General features: G+C 45.5%; 1 protein-coding gene across 6 annotated transcripts in view; it reads left to right on the top strand.

Moving 5' to 3' along the window:
• The window catches only part of SCUBE3 (signal peptide, CUB domain and EGF like domain containing 3), a 116,175-nt gene extending 98,244 nt beyond the window's left edge, over positions 1-17,931 (top strand). For 5 of the 6 annotated variants that reach the window (XM_081195808.1, XM_081195810.1, XM_081195809.1 and 2 more), the window contains 13 exons: positions 3,969-4,091; positions 4,870-4,986; positions 6,286-6,378; positions 6,463-6,579; positions 7,181-7,342; positions 8,067-8,270; positions 8,583-8,744; positions 9,862-10,029; positions 11,001-11,162; positions 11,449-11,646; positions 13,348-13,500; positions 14,334-14,413; positions 15,037-17,931. In XM_081195808.1, coding sequence (XP_081051934.1) covers positions 3,969-4,091; positions 4,870-4,986; positions 6,286-6,378; positions 6,463-6,579; positions 7,181-7,342; positions 8,067-8,270; positions 8,583-8,744; positions 9,862-10,029; positions 11,001-11,162; positions 11,449-11,646; positions 13,348-13,500; positions 14,334-14,413; positions 15,037-15,186 — 1,889 coding nt within the window. In that variant the 3' untranslated portion in view covers positions 15,187-17,931. The remainder of the gene's footprint in view (positions 1-3,968; positions 4,092-4,869; positions 4,987-6,285; positions 6,379-6,462; positions 6,580-7,180; positions 7,343-8,066; positions 8,271-8,582; positions 8,745-9,861; positions 10,030-11,000; positions 11,163-11,448; positions 11,647-13,347; positions 13,501-14,333; positions 14,414-15,036) is intronic. The other variant, XM_081195811.1, reaches the window with a different exon arrangement.
• The last annotated feature ends 2,689 nt before the right edge of the window (positions 17,932-20,620 follow it).

The raw sequence follows: 20,620 nt of genomic DNA, 5'->3' as shown, positions 1-20,620 counted from the left end.
TCTATCAAAACTTGTTGAAAACCCTCATCACACCTGGAGCCCACAAGGTAATTCCTGGTCACTTGCAGTTGCCCTTGTCACTGAATTTAAATCAGCTTCCTTATTTTATAGCATTTTGCTTGTGAGATTAACATGGAAAAGGATGTTGTAACATGCGATACCACAAACTGTTTTATTTATTTATTTATATAGAGCCTTTGTAGCCTGTTCTTTCACCCTAAAAAGCCTCCCGAGTGGTTTGCATAAAAACAAAACAAGACAATCGCTACCCACGGGTTTACGAACTTACAAAAAGTGGCTTGCAAAAGGATGAATTGGCACAAACATCAGTTTGGGTGTTCCACAGATGGATATTTGCTCTGTGTTTTAGAGGCAGTATATGTCTGCATGCCAGTTGCCATCTTGTAGTACAAGAAATTGGGGGGCGGGTGGTCAGATCCCCCCCAATTAGCCCAATGAGGATTGAGATTGCTTCGTGGCTGTGGAGGGAGGCCGGGAAATGGAAAACTAGGGTGGGGAATGGAATGCACTGGAGTGGGTGGAATGTTGAACAACAACACTGCACACTCCTAACATTTTGCTGCAGGTCCCATTTGTTGACTGTATGAGGCATCTGGACACAAAAATGGGAAATAACTGGAGACAGCTATCACCACCATGCTTTGCTTTGTGCCCTTTGTTGCCCTCAGGGGAAGGTTGTCACATTCCACTCAGGATTATGGTTTTGAACCAGAATTCTAAAGGGGAGTGACATTCAGAAAATACTGGGGGCGGTAGATTCTTTACCACTGAAATTAGGTGAAGCAAAGTGTTACCTCTTTCCATCTTCAGGGAACTTCACAGATTTGCATGTGTTGCCATGAAGAGTGTGAGAGCTAAGAGTTGTAACTTAGTGGCAGACCACGTGCTTTGTATGAAAAATGGTTCAGTCCCTAGCATCTTCATGTAGGGCTGGAAAACACATCTGGGAGACCTGCTGTCAAGTCATTGTGGACCACAGCTGGGCAGCCAAGTGCAGCCCATTGCTGCTCTCAGTATGGTCCATACTGAGAGCATACAAAGAGAACCCTGCCTTTTAAAAAAATCTGTGTTAGAACTGCTGGGGAGTTCAGACTTTAACCTCCCTGGTAATCCCAAGCAGCTGGGGGGGGGTACTTTAAAATGGGGGGGGGGAGCCTAGGAGATCTGGCCCTGCTCACGTCAGGAGCTGGAGTCTAGCGTGAGTCAGCAATCAAAGAAAAACGCGGTGTCAGTGAAGTTAACTCTTTATTCAAGAAACCAAAACGGCACAGGCCTAGTGATCCCAGCAACTCTTCCCAGTAGGCCTGCTCCAACAAGTTGCAAGGATTGAAGATCCCTGCTTTTCCACCACTCTCTAAGGCTCCCCCTTTCCAGTGTCTTTCCCAAGTAGTCACGAACAGCACCAGCACACAGCCCCCCTCTTCATTTCTCTGCGTGTTCTAGGAGACCGGGGGGAGGTGAACTGCTTGCAGCAGGATGGGGAGACTTCCTGGCTTCTTCAGCAGCCTGCCCCTCACTCTCCTGGCCCCATTCCACTCCAGCTTCAGAGTTGGAACTGCCCTCTGCCACAGCCTCTTCCTGCTCACCAAACCCTGTTACGTCTTCTGCTTCTGGCACCTCCTCCCAGTCTGCTCCTTCTTCTCCCCTTGGCTGCTCATTGTCATCCTACCACCAATCCCCTGGCTCTGAGCCTTCTTCCCCTGGGGTGCTCCAGCTGGTGCCTCCCACCACTCCTATGCATCCAGCCAGTCCATGACAGCCCAGCACTAGGTGCAGCCCTGCCCATTATATGTGGCCCTGGACACCCACCCGCTGCTGCATGTGGCCCTCAGGAACAAAAGGGTTGCCCATTCCTGGTCTAGGCTAGATGCACCAAGGCTGAGCTAGATGCACCAAGGGTACAAGGTGCATTCCTAACTTTCTCCTAGCTAAAAGCTCCCTTGGGATGGGAGAAAGTGAGTTACATAAATAAACAAGATGAAATGGAACCAAGCCCAAGAATGGCTTGGCAGTGCCATATGAGTCAGCACCCAGCCTACTCCAAAGAGTTGGGAGCAAAGCCCATGACCTTAGTGTGCCCCATTGTGTGGGAGTGTGCTTTGGCAAAGCCTGGAAGACTGAAGCCTTTGTAAGTGGAGGTTTCAGAACAAAGCCCTGCCTTCATGAGTTGTTTTGACTCTTCCTCTCCCATTGTTTGCTTGCTTCATGCTAGACCTTTAGCATTGATTTCCATGGTTGTGGTTCTCTGTGTGCCATAATGGGGAGAGCTGCTGAAAGGGGGCAGCATTGGTAGACTGTGTGACACAGCTGTCTTTTGAACTTTAGCAACCAAGCCTTTCCATTTTATTCTGATCTCGGCTCACAGTCACACTCTTGATTTCTGGAATGACTCTAAAGCAGGGTCTGATGAGTTCTTTCTCTCATCGTTGATTACCTATTCTTTATTGGCAAAGGTAGGAATGAGGCAGGCTTCCTGTACAATGGATGGGATTAGACATTTTCTATTGTGGGAAATATTAGATAGACTAAGCAGGCAGCAGGTTGCATTTCCTGACAGTTGCTAAGTTTTCCTAGAATAAGTTTAGAGCAGTTTTCCCCAACCTAGTGCCTTTCAGATTCCCCCACCCTGATTATAAATCCCATCAGCATATCCAGTGACCGGGGATGATGGGAGTTGTGGTCCAACAACATCTGGAAGGCACCAGATTAGGGAAGGCTGGTCTAGAGAAACAAGCAATATTTTCAAAATGTGCCTGCCCTATGTATTTTGGGGCCTATTTATATCTCTGGACCTCCATTACCTCTAAAACGTCACTACCACCAGCTGATGGGGTTGTGCAATTGCATGTTAAGCGCTGAACTTGGCTTTTGGCAGACCACCTAAAAGATGAATTAGCAGTAACATATCAAAAGATGAATTTAGCCTGTGGCAATGCAGCGACACAAATGGCAACATAACTGGGAGTCAGGATGGGCTGGCAGAAAAAGGACTGGCACAAGCTGAAAAGGTCATATTACTGACTAGGCTGCAGTTCCACCGGATGCTTGGAAATGTGTGTGGAGCAGATTTGTATGTGGAGGTTAAGCACTACTTAGCAGCAAGCTAATTTCCCATGAAGCTCTAGTTTGGCCTTCCCAATTACAGTATGCTTTAAAAAATAAATTGTCCACCAGTCTAAACCTATAATAGGTGTGTGCACACTGGGGAATGGAACATAGGAAGCTGCCTTACCCTGAGCCAGATCTAACTCAGTATTGTCCGCACTGACTGGCAGTGGCTCTCCAGAGTTTCAGGCAGGAGGATTGAACTTTGGACCTTCTGCATGCAAACAAGATGCTCCACCACTGAGCTACACACTGAATGGAAAGCCCTTGTGACCATCATGGAGCGCAGCATTCTAAATGTGCAAGGGAGGACTGTCATCATTTCTAATCACTCCACTCAGTATCAATACCTCTAGCTACATATTTTTCCCATTCTTTGTTAGCCTTTCCAGTCTGTTTTCCTCTGTTTTCTCTTCCACTAACAAACTTGTAAACTGTTGGAAGTGCTGCAGAGATCATCTAGTTTGTACTCTGTTTTATTTAAGAAACTTTGCTAACAGAAGCACCTCAAGGCAGGACCTTATGTCTTTGACTTATGCTGTAAACTCCCATGTATGCTGATGGCACAATATATACAGTATATGAATATTTGATCTGGCAGCTGTCTTTCCTGAATGACAAGGTGAATCAGCAGCAGAGGTTATCGTATGTTTTTATTGTCTTCTCTCCCTCTCCCTCCCTGGTCTCTTTCCCACTTACTCTTTAACACTTGGTTCTTTTTTGTCTGATTACCAACCCATATTATAGTTCTGGAACCAGAGTCTTGGATACTCTAATCAGAATGTTCCATTTGTACTATGTTGTCATATACTTATTCATTGCATCTATTTGTTGCCCTTCAGATGTCGATGAATGTAGCATCAACCGAGGAGGCTGCAAATTTGGCTGTATAAACACCCCTGGCAGCTATGAATGTACTTGCCCTGCTGGGTGCAAACTTCATTGGAATAAAAAGGATTGCATAGGTGAGTGTAGAAAAGGGCTGAGGTCATGCTGCCCTCCAGAGGCAGAATGTATTTCAGCAGGCAATGTTCTAGCTGAGGACAAAATTACTGTAGTAGCTGAACAGAGAACAAGGAGACTAATTTTAATGTGGCATTGTTGTATGGCACTGTTTTGATAGTTTAAATTCTGATGCTGTTAAAAACCACAAAGTTATTAATGAGAATTCCACACGCTGGCCTGGTGCTGTGTGATTGCCGGTAATGCAAAACTTCTCACCATGCTGTGATTTATTGAGAGGAGTGAGATTGCAGAATAGGCAACCACAACATTTTGCTCAAACACAGAAAACTAGCTTAAGTTTCGCAGAAATGTGTTGAACATTCCCATGTGTTTTTTTCTGCAATACAATAAAACCTAGCAGAGGCATGTCCAAAAATGAAATATGAGATTCTTAAACAGCTGTCACAGAATCTGTGTTTGGAAATTCAGGCATTCTTAATTTTTAGCAGATTCTGCTCTTGCTGGTCCAGTAGTGACCCTGCATGCTTTTAGACTTTATTCCTTCAGCAGTGAGCTGAAAAACTCAGTACAACACATGCAGAGAAGTTGCTGTAGCAGATACAAGTGGAAACAGTAGTACAGTAGTGGTAGTGGTGGACTAATGCTTATTTACTTCCACTGGAGAACAAGGTTTGGCTTTGCACTGTAGCCATCCCAATATTTGTGTGCTCTTTTTAAAATTACACCATCTCATCTGCATATTGCTATCATTGCTGTCTGTTGTTGCTTGTTCTTCAGAGCTGGTGATATGTTTGGCTGGCGCAGTATCTCCACGAGCCACACTTACCTGCAACAAGAATGGCAAGAAGGACAGCTGCTCCCTCACCTGTGCCTCTAAGGCTCGCTTTCTGCCTGGTAGGTGCACCAATCTGCCACTCCTTCACCCCAGGAAATTTAATAGCTTCAGATGCAAGAAGCTGCAATATTTGGAGGCTTGTGGGCATTGTGCTATTATGGGACCCTGTTATTCACTTGCTAAAGGTAAAGGTAAAGGGACCCCTGACCATTAGGTCCAGTCATAGCCGACTCTGAAGTTGTGGCACTCATCTCACTTTATTAGCCAATGGAGCCGGCGTACAGCTTCCAGGCTCTTGCTACTGGGTTTTTAATCTTCTGCCCCCTTTGCTCTCATTTTTCTACTGCATTTGAAGCCTTATTCAATTCCATTCCTCATTCCTATGGCCTGTTCCCTTTTTTATCCCCACATAAGCTCTTGGAGGTTTTTGGCTTTGATTTTAGTGGCACTTGCAGGAGGAGGAACAGTTGACAAAGAACTAGGATGTGAATGGAGGTTATTTGTGCTTCTTTAGTATAGCACTTAACCCATGTGCAGGGCCATCATCAGTACTTAGTATCCTTGGGCAACTGCCAAGGCCCTGATACCCTAACAGAGCCCACCACTGATGTTGTGGTCCTGTCCATAAGGTGTTCACCTGATTCCAAAGGCTGAATAATATACACATTAGGACATAAGTTGTCACATTAGCTTAAGGATGTAAGCTTGCAAAATGGGAACTCTCCCCCTCTCCTACCACTGTGTGCACCACATGCTCTTCCCAATTCTCCCCTGGAGGGTTGTGGAACCCTTTAAAACAGATTTAGGGGGTACATGGGAGGTGATGGATGGGGACGTTTCATTGCACAAGTGGAAATCTTTGGACTGGCAGACTGAGTTAACTTACCACTGCATCAGATGCAATCCCTGGCTGATTGGGGACTTTTTAAGTACTCTTCGTGCATTTAGCTTTGGCTCACTCTCCCTCTGGCAAGGCATATGTGATCTCACTCATGAATGGCTCCCACAAGGCTGTGAGCCATGAGAATTTGCTCAGATTATCCACACTCTGGCACCATCTGTGCTCCTTTTATGTGCTTGTATTGCACTGGGATTCTTTGGTGGGTTGTTTATTCTTTCTGAATGGAAATCATGGGGGTGGGGAAACATAGTAACGGGTTTTGGCCAAAACTGGGCTGCTTTCATCCATATGATTGATGGGCAAGATCAGGCTTGGGCTAATCTTTCAAAAATACATTTGGGGTTTGGGCTGGGCTGGGCTGGGCTGGGCTTGCAAATACAGGCCCATGCAGGCATACATTTAGAAATATCTGGCCACAGGCCTCTGCTGATTACGACTTGATTCTTTCTCTTTGCAGAGTCTGACAATAGCTACACAGTGAGCTGCGGCACCCCAATATTGCGGCAGGGACCTCCACCGAGGCCCAGCAATGTCAGCCATCCCTGTGTTGGTAAGTTTGGTCTCCTGAGTCCTCAGGGCTCCTCCCGAGACTCGCTTGACTCCCCTGATACTTAGCACCTGCCTTTTCTTTTAGAGACTGTCGCTGCTCCAATCAAACAAAAGGCTTCCTTCAAAATCAAGGATGCTAAATGTCACCTGCACCCACGCATGAAAGGCAAGCAGGATGAGGTGGGCAGGAATGCTGCACTAGGTGAGGTACTCCCTCCTTCGTATGTCTTCTCAAAGTCTTCCCTTGGGGCTGTTTTCAGTCCTAAGTCTTGTATGTCACGAAAGCAGCTCTCTGGATTTAGCCTGCAGTCTTTGTCATTTGCCATAGTTGCATACTGCAACTATTAAAAACCAGGCACACACAGAGGGAGCTTGAGGTTCTGGGAGTCAAGTCTTCCTGCACTCACTCATGGGCATGTGGTTGGGAAGCTGTGGAATAGCTGAGGCTTTTATGCTTTTGTGCCTTTGAATGTGTGAGAGCCCAGAAGCAGAAAAGAGAGGATAGAAGGATGAAAAGAACCCTAAGCGTGGGGGCCCTCCCCTCCACAGAGGATGATGTGGTGCGGAGGAAAAAACTGATAGCAATAACACCACGGATGGCTGTGTGGGATTGTATCACTGGGAAGTCATGCCTGAGAAAGTGCCTTAGCTAGTGTGGGGAGGGTATGGGAGTAAAACGATGAGCTTCCTGTCACGGGATAAAGGAAAGAAGCCCTGCTTGGTTGTCACAGAGGAAAATGCCTGTCAGGATTTCAGAGAGATCTTGCTTGGAGGATATTAACACCGCGCCCCATCTTTCCTAGGTGGGGCAGCCCCTTGCTCAGATTGCCAGGTGACATTTGTGAACTTAAAGTGTGATTCATCCAAGAAGGGCAAAGGACGCCGTGCCCGCAACTCCCCCAACAAGGAGGTGACTCGCATCACATTGGAGTTTGAAGCTGAAATCAAGCCCGAAGAAATTACAGGTAGAGGAGGTGACTGAGAAAGCTTGGCTTTCCCCTCAGGAATAGGGGACAACATCACAGAGTAATATGAGGAAGAGACCTCATGTTCCAGGAACACCCATCTCAGAAGAGAGTACAAGAGAAGGACTGGTTGACCCAACTTTCCTAGATATTGTTAAAAGATTGTTTAGAAAAGACAATGTCTTGTTTTACTTATGCATACACACACTGTCATAAATATATACATACACAAATTCATTGAAATTAATGGACGTGATTACTAGCTTAGGCCCATTCATTTTAGTGGGTATACTTAGTTGGATGCAACTTTATAATATGATGAGTTCTTTAGTTCACAACATCTGGGGGGTGGGGCGATGAGGTTGAGGAAATTTGAAATATATGAAGCTTCCCTTTTCTGACTCAGACCATTGGTCCGATTTATCCAGCATGGTGCTCTCTGATTGGAAGTGGTTCTGCTGGGCCTCAGACAGAGGTCCTTCCCTGTTCCACTACCTGAGATCCTGTTAACTGAGGATGCCTGGGATTTCAGCTGGAATCTTTTGCATGTAAAACATGTGCTGTACTATTGAACTATGGCCATTCCCCTAGCATGAGACTGGAATAGATTATGCTGATTTAACAGCAGCTGGAAATAAAAAGGGACATAAGGTTGTCTTTGGAAATGGGGTTTCTTCTTCCTAGTGCTTGGTTAAACAGCACAGTCTCATTCCCTCATCTCCAGCCAGCTGCAATCTGAACTGTGTGCGGCAGAAGGTTGAGAAAAAACTGAAATCAGCAATCAAAGCACTGAAGAAATCCATAAACCAGGAACGATTCCTGATCCGCTTTTCGGGGATGGAATACGAAGTGGCACGGAAGCTGAGCATGACTCCCGAGAGGCAGGAGAGCTGTGGGCCGGGACAGGAGAGACTGGGACCTAAGTGTGGTAAGGAAACAACCTGAATTGGTTGGGGGTGAGGAAAGGAAGAGTAAAAGAACCATTTGCATATTAACTGCAAGCCTTTAGTGCTACACTGCTGCTCTGATGCCATTGCTGCCAACTCTAACATCTATGGCAGCCACATGTGCTTACAGACAATAGATACAGTTCCTGTGCTCATTCTTTTGAGGGCCTGAGCTGTATTATTGTAACATGGGCAAGGAGAGATCCTGGGGTCTCTGTCCTACAAGAAAGACAAGGGTTATCTTGGGCATTGTCTTGGCACATGTGTCACTAGCGCTTTTGCCTCTCTCTTAGTTAGCTGCCTGCAAGGAACGTATTACCATGGTCAGATGGAGCAGTGTGTCCCTTGCCCTCCAGGGACCTACCAGGAGAAAGAAGGCCAGCTCTCCTGTGACCTTTGCCCTGGAAGTGATGCTTATGGGCCAGCTGGAGCAACAAATATAAGCGCCTGTGCAGGTACAGGGATGAGCTGCAAGGTACTCTAAACCTATAGCTGAGGTCCAATACCCTAGGACACTTGATAACCTGTCCCAGAGTAGCCAACAGTAGCTCTCGGAACTAGAATGAATTAGTGGCCACAGCAAAGGGAATGGAATGGATAACACCCACAAAAAAAATAGTACTGCAGTGATACCTGCACTTTCCCTTCCACACCAAAGAATGGCAACTAGTTCATACGTATTGGCCCTAAACACAACATTTACAAGAGGCCTAGGATGGTGGTTTTGTATGTAAGTAACTGGCATGGTAGCCACTTCCAGCTTTGATTCATTTCTGCACCCTTCGCACAACCTAAGGACCTCCAGATCTTTGAGCTACAATTCCCTTCATCCTTCACCATTGGCTGAGCTGATGGGAACTATAGACAAAATATCTGGCTGACTACAGCAGTATCTCCGTGTTCCCTCAGAAAAGGGCCCCAAAGATAACTGCCAGATTGTGCACAAGATGCTTTGCTTCCCCTCTAGCATTCCTCCTGCCCTGTCACTCTGGAGCCAGTTCCACTTTGAAGTATAGAAAAAGCTACAGAGGCTACAGCTGCTCATATGTTCTAAACTGTTTCCTAATTCCCCAACTAATGACAGGAAAACAGCTGTTGCCATTGATTGCACTCAGAAGTAGGGCAGGACGGGCAGCTCGGAGGTGCACCTATTATTGCTGTGCCTGGTGGTTACTCTTATATGGCAAACTTTATTTAACATAATTTGTTAAATAAAGAATCTGGGTTTGTGAAGCTGCAGCCACGGGGTAGTTCAGCTTCATGACCCATTTCTTCCAAATCTGTTTACGTATTTATTTCGGGGGAAATTCTTCACATCCAGGACTTGGATAAATGGATCCGGTTGTGGCGTTTCTCCTTCATACCATGGGCATTATCACATTCCAGTACAGAGGCAGAAAGGTTGCCCTAGGCAATTTCTGGGATGGCCGGCGGTTCTCATGGTGCTCTCCCATGGCTCAGTTATATTATAGTGCATGTTGCATGCTGCTGGTACATTAGAAGCAATGTGTATAGGGAGTCAATACTTAATCTGGACCAATGAGTATCTCTTTTCTCCTGCATGGCCCACAGGTCAGTGCCCCCCCGGCCAGTACTCTGTAGACGGTTTCAAACCCTGCCAACCATGTCCACGTGGCACCTACCAACCTGAAGCAGGCCGAGCTTTGTGCTTCCCCTGTGGCGGGGGACTGAACACTAAGCATGATGGAGCTTTCTCCTTCCAGGACTGTGATACCAAAGGTATGCTTGGGGCAACAGCACTGTATAAGACAGGGAGGAGGAACCTCAGGCTTGGGGACCAGATGTGGCCCTCCAGACCTCTCTGTATGGCCCTCGGGCCTCGCCCTATGCCGCATCTCTCACTGCCCTGATTTGCACTCAGTTTGAGTGTTATTGCCTGGCTGGAACAAGTCCTTAAACTCTGGTAATGTGTCTTCCTTGACTGGATGGAAGACAAAGAGGTGTGTGTAAAGAAACTAGCTTATAATAAATCATGCTAATGCTTCAGAATGTTCAGTAACCCACCAGGAAGTCCCTGGTTGAATCTTGCCTTTGGCATGAACTCACCAGGTGGCCTAAAGCAAGCTACCGTTAGCCCCAGCCCTTCCTATCTGCAATATGGGGGTTATAATGCCGACTGACCTTTCAGGATTGTTCTGAACATTACAACTAGATAGCCTATGGGAAGTACTTTGAAGACTTAAAAGTGCCGTACAAATTTTTAAGTATTATATTAATATCAATATGGTAATAAATGGAATCCCTGTATTACAAGGGATTCCATATGTCAGATGGTAAAAAAAAACATATTTAGGACTAATGTACATTTTGTCAGGAGGCAGAAAGAGAGTTTAGAATCATAGACTCATAGAGCTGGAAGGGACCACAAGGGTTATCTAGTCCAACCCCCTGCAATGAAGGAATATTTTTGTTCAGTGTGGGGCTTGAAGCCAAGACCCTGAGATTAAGAGTCTCATGCTCTACCGACTGAGCTATCCATGTTCAGCCAGTGTTACTATGCACCTTAGCGCTCCTGCTCAATTTGCCTTGCATCCTTTCAGTGATATTCATCAAGCCTTCTTGCACGATTAGAGAAAGCAATGTTACCAGCAAATTAACTGCCCCAAAGAGCTTTTCATTTCCATGAATGCTTGCTGGTCTTGTATTATTTTGGCAGTCTCTGACACTTTTCTCTTCTCTTCAATGTATAGTTCAATGTTCCCCGGGCCATTATTATAACACCAGTGTCCACCGCTGCATCCGCTGTGCCGTAGGCACTTACCAACCTGACTTCCGCCAGAACTACTGCATCACATGCCCTGGGAATACCACCACAGACTTTGACGGCTCAACCTCTGTGTCACAATGCAAAAGTATGTTTTGTTCTCTGCAGACTGCACGTAACATAATTCATTTGCTGAAATTATCTCTGTTTCATTAGCTTCCTATTGGTTTTCCTTATGCATGCAATAGTAAAGTTTATGGACCAATCTGTACCTGTGTTTACACACAACCCTTATATAGCAACACTGGCATAGACTTGTGTCACATCTGGTGCTTATACAGTGCCAAGACCCCGTGTCCCAGGTCTCCCTTGGCAAGCAATCAGGTTCTGCTTCCCAGATAACATCCTAGTGATCCCTGCATGTTTTGTTGCAGACCGTCAATGTGGAGGGGAGTTGGGAGAGTACACTGGTTATATTGAGTCTCCCAACTACCCTGGAAACTACCCTGCAAATGTGGAGTGTACTTGGAATATCAACCCACCGCCAAAGCGCAAGATTCTCATTGTGGTGCCTGAAATCTTCCTGCCGTCTGAGGATGAATGTGGGGATGTCCTGGTCATGCGGAAAAACTGTAGGTAACCAAATGCTGTGTAGGGGCCATGCAAAAAGGGCAGTGTGGCGATGGTGACTGGCCTAGGTTTCTTCCGCAATTTCTGGACTATGGAAACCTAAGGAGCTATGGAGACTTTGTCTCCCTGCCAGCATGAATAAGTGATCAAACCAAGTGATTTGTGTGCCTGCCCCTGGCTTGATGGAGAGACAGGATGGCAGTTCCATGACTGGGGACCAAGCCAGTGCAAGCAGCTTTGTAGGTCAGCTGAACTGCTTCCTGCAATGCCATCCCCTGGTGGTGCTGCAGAGTAGTAATAAGCAGGCGAGAGCTCCTTCTTCTAACAAAGTGTCATAGTGTGCAAAGTGCTTGCATTCTGCTGCTGGAGATTCTGTTTGAGACTTCTGGTGGTTTACAGTGCTGACACCTAAAGGATATTGGGCCAGCTGCAAATACCTGATGTATCCTGGATTAAGTGAAGCAGATTATACCCTTGAACTGAAAATGCAGAAAAAGTGATTCTAAAAATCAGGTGTACAATATATGCTTTGAGCAGTCCCTGAACTAACATCACAGTAAGGGTGTAGCCTGCACAGCCCTCACTGATCTTACAGCTCCGTTGTCTCTGTCAGCCATGCTGATGGACTTGGGACCATTGTATATTTTCCTCCCTGCATCCATCAATATGGCTCTTGTGGGGATCTCTGGAGCAGTTTCCCCATCTTGGGCATGGGAAACCTCCAGTCTTTGAGCCGAATTAGAACCAGCAGGGGTCCACATTTGGCCCATGAGGGCATTTCCTCCAAACTATGCTCACTTGACATCAGATGTGGGGCAGGTAAGGATGTGGCTGTGAAGGAACAGTCATGAATTTAAAGCGTGCTCTTGATTGTTCCTTTGCAAATGGGGCTAGCTGACAGATCAGTGTTGACAGTGAACCCCACTGGGATCAAATGCGCTAGGAAGTTCCTGATACTGGAGCCAAGGGGACTCGCTGTCAGCACTGATCAGTGCTCAAAGGGAGCCTGTTGGAACACATGCTTTCAGCACCAGCCAGCTAATTGGCACCTAAAGTGCCCCTCCAAAGGGGCTTGCTGCAGTTCCCACTTTGAATCCAAACCATGCCAGCAAAGGGGCAAAGTAGAGAACCCGTTTGAAGGCATGCTGCCAGCACAAGTCAGCTGACTTTGAATTTGTCACCTGGCAGCATACAGAAATCAGATGACTGACAGGTGAGTGGACTCACCCACCTGTCAAAGTAGCCCGTGGAGTAGATGGCAGGGGGTAGGTCAGGATCTGGTCCGCTACCCAGGAGTTTCTCCACCCCTGCCCTAGATGGTGCACCACATTTGGCTCTGCAAGCTCTCTCTTTCCTGATGTCTCTTCTGCTTGCTTTACCACTAAGCAAATAAATCTGCACTTTACTTCTGCCTCACCAACCCTGAAAAGGAAAGTTGCCTTCAGTAGTTAAGCTGCCAAATGGCATTAAGCTATCCTCAAAGTTTATAACCTTGGAAAGGAAAACACACTCATTTTTGTCTCGCAAATGTTAGGACTTCAGCAAAGGTGTGAGGCAAAGGAAGCAGGAAGAGCTTTGCTTAGATTTCAGCGGTGTTTTCCTTTTTGCTCAGCCTTCCTAGATCTTTTAATGGAGTTTATCTTGGGATGTGAGATCTGGGTGATTCCACACAACACATGGTCCTGTTCTGTTCTGCCTTGCAGCATCTCCTTCCTCCATCACCACCTATGAGACATGCCAGACTTATGAGAGACCCATCGCCTTCACTGCAAGGTCCCGGAAGCTGTGGATCAACTTTAAAACTAGTGAAGCCAACAGTGCCAGAGGCTTCCAGATACCATACGTCACCTATGACGGTAAGAGAAAGAAAGGACTGCAGGTGAATGAAGGGCAAATGTCTAGAGGATGAAGTGGGGCTGTAACCTCCTGCTTCTAATGCTACACTGTCCCCACTCCTCAGAGACCATGCACTAAGCCTTCCTTGCCAAGAGAAGGCAAGGCACATACAACTCTTGTTTCATAGGCTTCTGCAGGTGTCTGTGCTGAATGCATGGGCTTTAGGAATCAAGGCTAGCATGATGTCTGGGGCAGTGCTAGGAGGCATAGCCCCTCTGCATCCTCCATGTGCTTGCCCTACATATGGATGAGCATCTGTATAGGATGAGCGTTTTGAGGCCAGTGAATGGTTAAGAATGGGGGCATGGTCTGAGGTGCTACTCCCCCCTTCTGCATTCTGATTCGCATGCAAAACCTCTATATGGTTGGATGGCACAGCCTCTCCTCCTCCTCCTCTGCTGTTGCCTTTTCTTCCCTCTCCCATCTTAGTCCATGATGTCGCTCCCTTCATCTCTTTCTCTTTCTGACCTGGACTGCAGGTCTGAGGGAAGGAAGAATGAGGTGAGTCCCTTGAACAGTCTCCCTGACCTGCCGTCACTTGCAAACTCAGAGCCAGTGTTTGGCTGGCCTCCTTTGTACACCCCAAGCCAGTGAGCCGTTTTAGAATGTGGAATTGGGTCAGAATTTGGGGGGAAATAAAGGAGCTACTCCAAAGAAAGAGACCATTGAAGCAGCTTTGTGCAGCATCAAATTCCTTTTACCATTGTTTGTAGGTACGTGTTTCTTTCAAATAATAGCAGGTGTGTTAATCCCTTGCTTTTTCTTCCTCCCACTTCCTTTCTCAACAATGTAGAGGATTATGAACAGCTCGTGGAGGATATTGTACGGGATGGCAGGCTATATGCTTCTGAAAACCATCAGGAAATACTGAAGGTGAGGCTGCCTTTTTTTGTTTTGTTATTGGGGTAATAGAGCATGTGCTAATAGAGCATGCATATGATTCCTGCCCAGGCATCTCCTATTGAAAAAGGATTCCAGACAGCAGGACTAGGAACTATTATGGGACTTGTCCTTGGGGAGCTCCTTGCAGAGGGTGGGGAAACACTGAATTGATGATATAAAGGGCCAACTACACATTATGTTACATGTGCACTTTAAAGGTCATAGGTCCCTCAAAAGCCATCTACAGTCGTACCTTGGTTTTTGAACAGCTTAGTTCTCGAATGTTTTGGCTCCCGTACGCTGCAAACCCAGAAGTGACTGTTTCGGTTTGCAAACTATTTTTGGATGCCGAATGTCTAACAGGGCTCCTGCGGCTTCTGATTGGCTGCAGGAGCTTTGGTTTCCAAACATTTTGGAAGTCAAACGAACTTCTGGAATGGATTCTGTTTGACTTCCAAGGTACGACTGGATTCTAGTCCCTATAGTGGGAGAGCAATGATTGAGTAGCAGTAGGAGCTATCTGTCTGCAAGCAGCCCCTGTGGAGTTCTGCAGTGTGTGCTACACACCCTTGCTCCTAAAGTTAACATGTCCATTCTGTTTGTTTTCCCTGCAGGACAAGAAGCTGATCAAAGCTTTCTTTGATGTGCTGGCTCACCCACAAAACTACTTCAAATACACAGAGAAACACAAGGAAATGCTCCCACGATCCTTTATCAAACTCCTCCGGTCCAAAGTTTCCAGCTTTCTCAGGCCTTACAAATAGCCTTGTGACACTTTTCACCAGCCTTCCAGGCTCCTCGACAGCCAAGAAAACTTTTTCTTACACTTAATTCTTATTTTTCAATGACTTTTTCCTACGAATACAAACCCCATTTTCTCACTATGCAGATGACTCTAACCATTGGTCTTCCCTTGGCTTTTCTCCAAACCAAATTCACTGATGACATTGCCCTTGGAAGAAGCAGCTGGCAACCATCCCCTGAGCTTTCCATACTGGAGTCTCAGCCCATGGAGTTCACATACCCCAGTAAGTGATACACTCTTCACAAGTGGCCTCTACTGGGGCCTGTAACTCCAGGGCAGTTTCCGCCTTCTCCCATATATGCAAATTATGTACGGCCCCTTCTGCTGCAAGGCAGCTGCCAAAGAGGCTGTTTGTACATCTCTCTGCACACGATTGTCTGCTTCTAGATAGAAACACCCCTGCTACCATATCATGCTCCACTCCTGGGACACAGAAGAAACGGAGAGACATTGAGCAGCTTCTAAGCAGTGGAACCAGTCCAGCTGAACTCTTTCGTAAAGAATTGGGGGCAAAGGACACCCAGAATGCGGGAGGTTATGCCTTATTTATCAGACTGTTGGGGGGTGTTTTTTAAAGAGAAAAATAAACCAAGCACAGTCTTACAGAGAGGATCAGACAAAATAAAGCGTAAGGTGTGGGGAGGAAGATCATGTAAAAGAAAAAGACATATCACAGAAGTGTGAAAGTAAATCGCCCATGTTCGTGATGGCAAGTTTGGTGACTTAAGAGCATCATTTCGTGACGGAGTCTTGCCTTTTTGCATTCAGAGAAAACATTGGCCTAGCCACAATCTCACATGGAATGATGTCTGGAAAAAGGGGAAGAAAACATGGTAAAAAGTGAGACTTTCCAATGTGATTTCTCCCCCATGGAGACTGGAGCTGAGAGATCAGACTTCTTATAAGCTCTGCCAAAGAGTAACTCAATGACAAAAAAAAGAGCAAGCAGTGTGAAGGCAGGAGTGAGTGAATGTTTGTGCACTAGGACGTTCTCCTTTCTACCTTTTTCATATTATTAAGTGCAATCATTTTTGAGTTGTCTTTATATTATTTAGAGGGAAGTTTTTTTTTCTCCTAGAAACTACAATATTTATACCTGCCTGAGAAAAGAGAATGTGTGTGTGTTTGTGTGCGTGTGCGTGCATGTGTTAAAATGAAACAGAAATGAATACAGACAAGGATTTGGGGAAATGGTGACTAAATGTGACGTAAGTTTTCAGCTCTTGGAATCTTTTGTTTTTCCTCACCACAGTAAATTCCAATGTAAATCCTGAAGATCAAGCTCCTTCATGTAACCAATGAAAGGGACACAGGACTTGTGCAGAATATTTCTAGTGACTTGGAAATTACCTTTTGGACACAAGCAGCTCTTGAGAGTAAATTCAATTCAATATCAAGAATGCATATTAGGGATCACATACTGGAATGCATCCCAGTGTTAAAGTCTTCTAGCATTTGCAAAGTGTCATCTAACCTTCACTCTTTCTGACAAGTTAGCTTTGCACGGGCAGGGAGGTTTTGATATATTTGAACCTGAGATTCCCCATTTAGATATTGAGGTGGTATAGTTCATTTTCTGAATGTTTCAGAAGAGGTGCTGGGGCTCAAGTTTCCTGGGAATTTGCATTGTCCACCTGAAGGCTCTTTCCCCTAAACTCAGAGCTGTAGCCATGAATTCTCAGTGAGAAGGGGATGCTCTCTGCCCCTGCTTAGAGGCACTGTAGTCTTCCCTTTTTCAAAGCCTGAGTTCAGCACTGAACTCAGGTTTTGAGATGAGCTGTTGTGAATCCTAACTTGAAAAATGAAGTATACCATTGTCAGTTTAATTCTTCCCTATGTAAGGTCACTTGTCAGTCACTGATCCATAATCCAGTGCAAATACTAGTGATGAAATCCCAACTTCTATGGGTGAAATTGTTGCCTTCTCTGAGCCATGACCTGAAACTAACAATTGGAAATGTGTCTTAAAAAGCTGCGAGGCTGCACTTGGATCAGATCATCTCTGTTTCCTGTAGTGGTATTGAAGCTTTTCTGCCTGAGTGTTAATAGTTTGCTTTTCTTCTCTTTTGGATCCAGAATCGGAATTTGCCCCATTAAATTTACTCTAATCATCTCAGCATTGAAGTTGAATTGCCTCTGATGTGAACATTTTTGCAGTACTTCAGCAGGGCATATGGCATCATAGTAACACCTAAGAATTCATATCTGGCTCTGATGTCATCATATTCAGCAATTTCTTATGGCATATAAGCATTTGTTTATCTGGGGAGGGGAGGGGGAGATGCTCAAGTCCAATTGCTTCCTGTAGGCAAAAGTGCAAGGCCAGCTCTGAAAGAAAAACTTGTATTGAATTTGGCTTAGAAATTCTACCTGTTTTCCTTCTAGCTAGAGCCCTTCTTTCCATTCTATCCTTAATGAAATGTAGAAAATCTAAAGGTTTGAAAAGCTGAAAATTCTATCTCAACATAGGAAATATAACAATTTAAAACAACAAAGCTGAAATATTTATAATTGCATTGTGCAGTCATCCACAGTCCAGTATCTCCTATAATGATTAAATGATGAAAAAGGTGTAGTCCATAAAGTTATTTGCACTTGATAAAAGAAATTGTATCTGAACTTGTAAAAAGAAAAGTTTGCATTTCATATTGTCTTTTTTTAATTATTAAATGGAATTTCTTGGTGTTGTGTTGATCTTTCAGAAGTGCTTTCCACTGCTCTTATTTGTAAATTCCAAATTCATAGCATTGCTACTACTTAGGGTTTTGTTCTGTTCCTTTCTCTCTCTTTCATTCCCCTCTGGAAACTGACTGATTTTGGCACTACAGTGGTACCTTAGGTTACATATGCTTCAAGTTACATACGCTTCAGGTTACAGACTCTGCTAACCCAGAAATAGTACCTCGGGTTAAGAACGTTGCTTCAAGATGAGAACAGAAATCGTGCTCCGGCGGCACAGCGGCAGCAGGAGGCCCCATTAGCTAAAGTGGTGCTTCAGGTTAAGAACAGTTTCAGGTTAAGAACAGACCTCCGGAACGAATTAGGTACTTAACCCGAGGTACCACTGTATAAGGCTTTAAGATACCAAGAGTTCTTTGAGCTTCAAAACCTCAAAAAAAATTGAGTATTTTGGTATGGCCCATAATTATGCCAGATGAAGTAAAATAAAGCCGAATTGGTATTTTTGCAACCTTAAAAAGGCAAAGGACCCTTGACAGTTGAGTCCAGTCGCGAACGACTCTGGGGTTGTGGAGCTCATCTCACTTTACTGGCTGAGGGAACCTTAGTTTGCTTAAAAACTTGGGCTAATAGCAAAGTGGACCATACCCAGAATGGATCCTGTTAGGATAGGTTCTTAGAATTACTGTTGCTTGCACATCGTTGTTGCTGTCCTTGCATGTAGTGCTGATCCTGCTAGTATATTTTGATTAGTGGCAGGCAGTCCACAGACTCAGCTGATGTCTGGCTTTTTGATGGGCAGCATATATACACGCCAATCATCCACAAAAGCACTATTATAATCTTTGGAGAAGTGAAACATTTGCCAGTATTTTTAGCAACTAATAGTCCCTATCAATAAAATAATACTTTCACTCCTGCGAAGCATAATCCACCAGCAATTATTTCCCTTGTGCAGTCCTCTCACAACTCTCCTTCAGGGTAAAACTAGATGTTATGGAGAAGGGGTTCTTAAATTTTCTATTCCCAATGTTCACCTGAGACAACAAAATTCCTGAGGCTCGCTTGCCACAAAATGGTGTAGGGCCAGTCAAAAATTGGAGGCAGTGTCTGGCAAGTCAGCTGGAAATTGCAGACATCACTTTTTTCTTTCTTCTTTGTCAGGTCAAAGGAATTGCATAGGTAAGATGACCTCAGGAGGCTCTTGCTCAGGCTTCCTCAAATTCAGCCCTCCAGATGTTTTGAGACTACAATTCCCATCATCCCTGACCACTACTCCTGCTTAGATAGGGATCATGGGAGTTGTAGGTCAAAAACATCTGGAGGGCCGAGTTTGAGGAAGTCTGCTCTAGCGGAAGAAGCCTTTTTCTTTTGTATTTTTCCCTTCCCACCCCCACGTGCCTCCCAGAGATTTTTTGCCCATCTTCTTAATTTCTTCTCCCATTTTCCAACCTGTGCCTTGCACTGGCACAAGCAGGTCAAGGGAGCCGTAGCCTATCCCGCAATGTTCCGCAGCAGCTGGCATTTAAAGGAATCCCACCAGTGATCCTGGATGTACCATATAGCCATCATGACTAGTAGCCATCAAGAAAAAAATAAAAGGTCTGGGGAAACAATGGGGCTGTGTGTGGAAGAGAAAGATGGTTTTTCTAATGCTTGACACAGGGTTCATTTAAAGGGCTGGAAAAGAGCTCCATCACTTTAATCAGAGCTGTCTCCAGGATTTGGGGGGGGCGGGGGCTGTTGGTTCTGGTACCCTCAACAGAGCACTCCCTAACTTGAAAAGGTGGAACACGCTGAGGATTCTTTTAAGCTGTGCCTGATCTTTTTGAATATTCTGTGTACAGTGAAATGGTAGAACTGTTAAGACCATGGGTAGGCAAACTAAGGCCCAGGAGCCAGATGCGGCCCAATCGCCTTCTCAATCTGGCCCATGGACGGTCCTGGAATCAGCATTTTTACATGAGCAGAATGTGTCCTTTTATTTTAAATGCATCTCTGGGTTATTTGTGGGGTTCAGGAATTTGTTCATTTTTTTCCTTCAAAATTAGTCCGGCTCCCCACAAGGTCTGAGGGACAGTGGACCGGCCCCCGGCTGAAAAAGTTTGCTGACCCCTGGTTAAGACACTACAAGTGGTTTGTAGTGAGGTTTACAGTGAGGAAAGTGCTTCTTTCAGTAGAGTAAATGAGTCCTAAAAGGTACACAAAACAGTACATGCATGGAAAGGGAGGGGAGTACAGCCACTTGTCACCAGTGGCACTTATCTCATGAGTGCCCATGGCACTTAGAACTGTAGTTGGAAAGGACCCCAAAGGGTAATCTAGTCCAATCCCCTGCAATGCAGGAATCTCAGCTCAAGCTTGACTGCTTATAGTCCACCATACAGGTCTCTCAAAAAATAAAAGTCACTTGGGAAGGAAAATCTAATTTTTCCAACAAAAATTATTTGTGGCTTGAAGAGGATTTCTTTGCAACACAATCACTACCTTAAAACTAAGCCCAGGGCTGAGCGCTGAGGTGGTCACAGTGGCGTAGCGTGGGTTGTCAGCACCCGGGGCAAGGCAAGTAATTTGCGCCCCCTAACCCGTGGATTTGCGCCCCCTAACCCTAACCCCCAGATGTTGCGCCCGGTGCGGCCGGCCCCCCCTGCACCCCCCACGCTACGCCACTGGGTGGTCAAACTTCCTGACCGCACCAAATAATTCAGGGTGGT

This window comes from Podarcis bocagei, assembly GCF_964188305.1.
Source record: "Podarcis bocagei genome assembly, chromosome: 5".
Taxonomy (NCBI): domain Eukaryota; kingdom Metazoa; phylum Chordata; class Lepidosauria; order Squamata; family Lacertidae; genus Podarcis; species Podarcis bocagei.
Note: the sequence above shows the minus strand (reverse complement) of the source record. Positions and strands in the feature narration are given on the sequence as shown.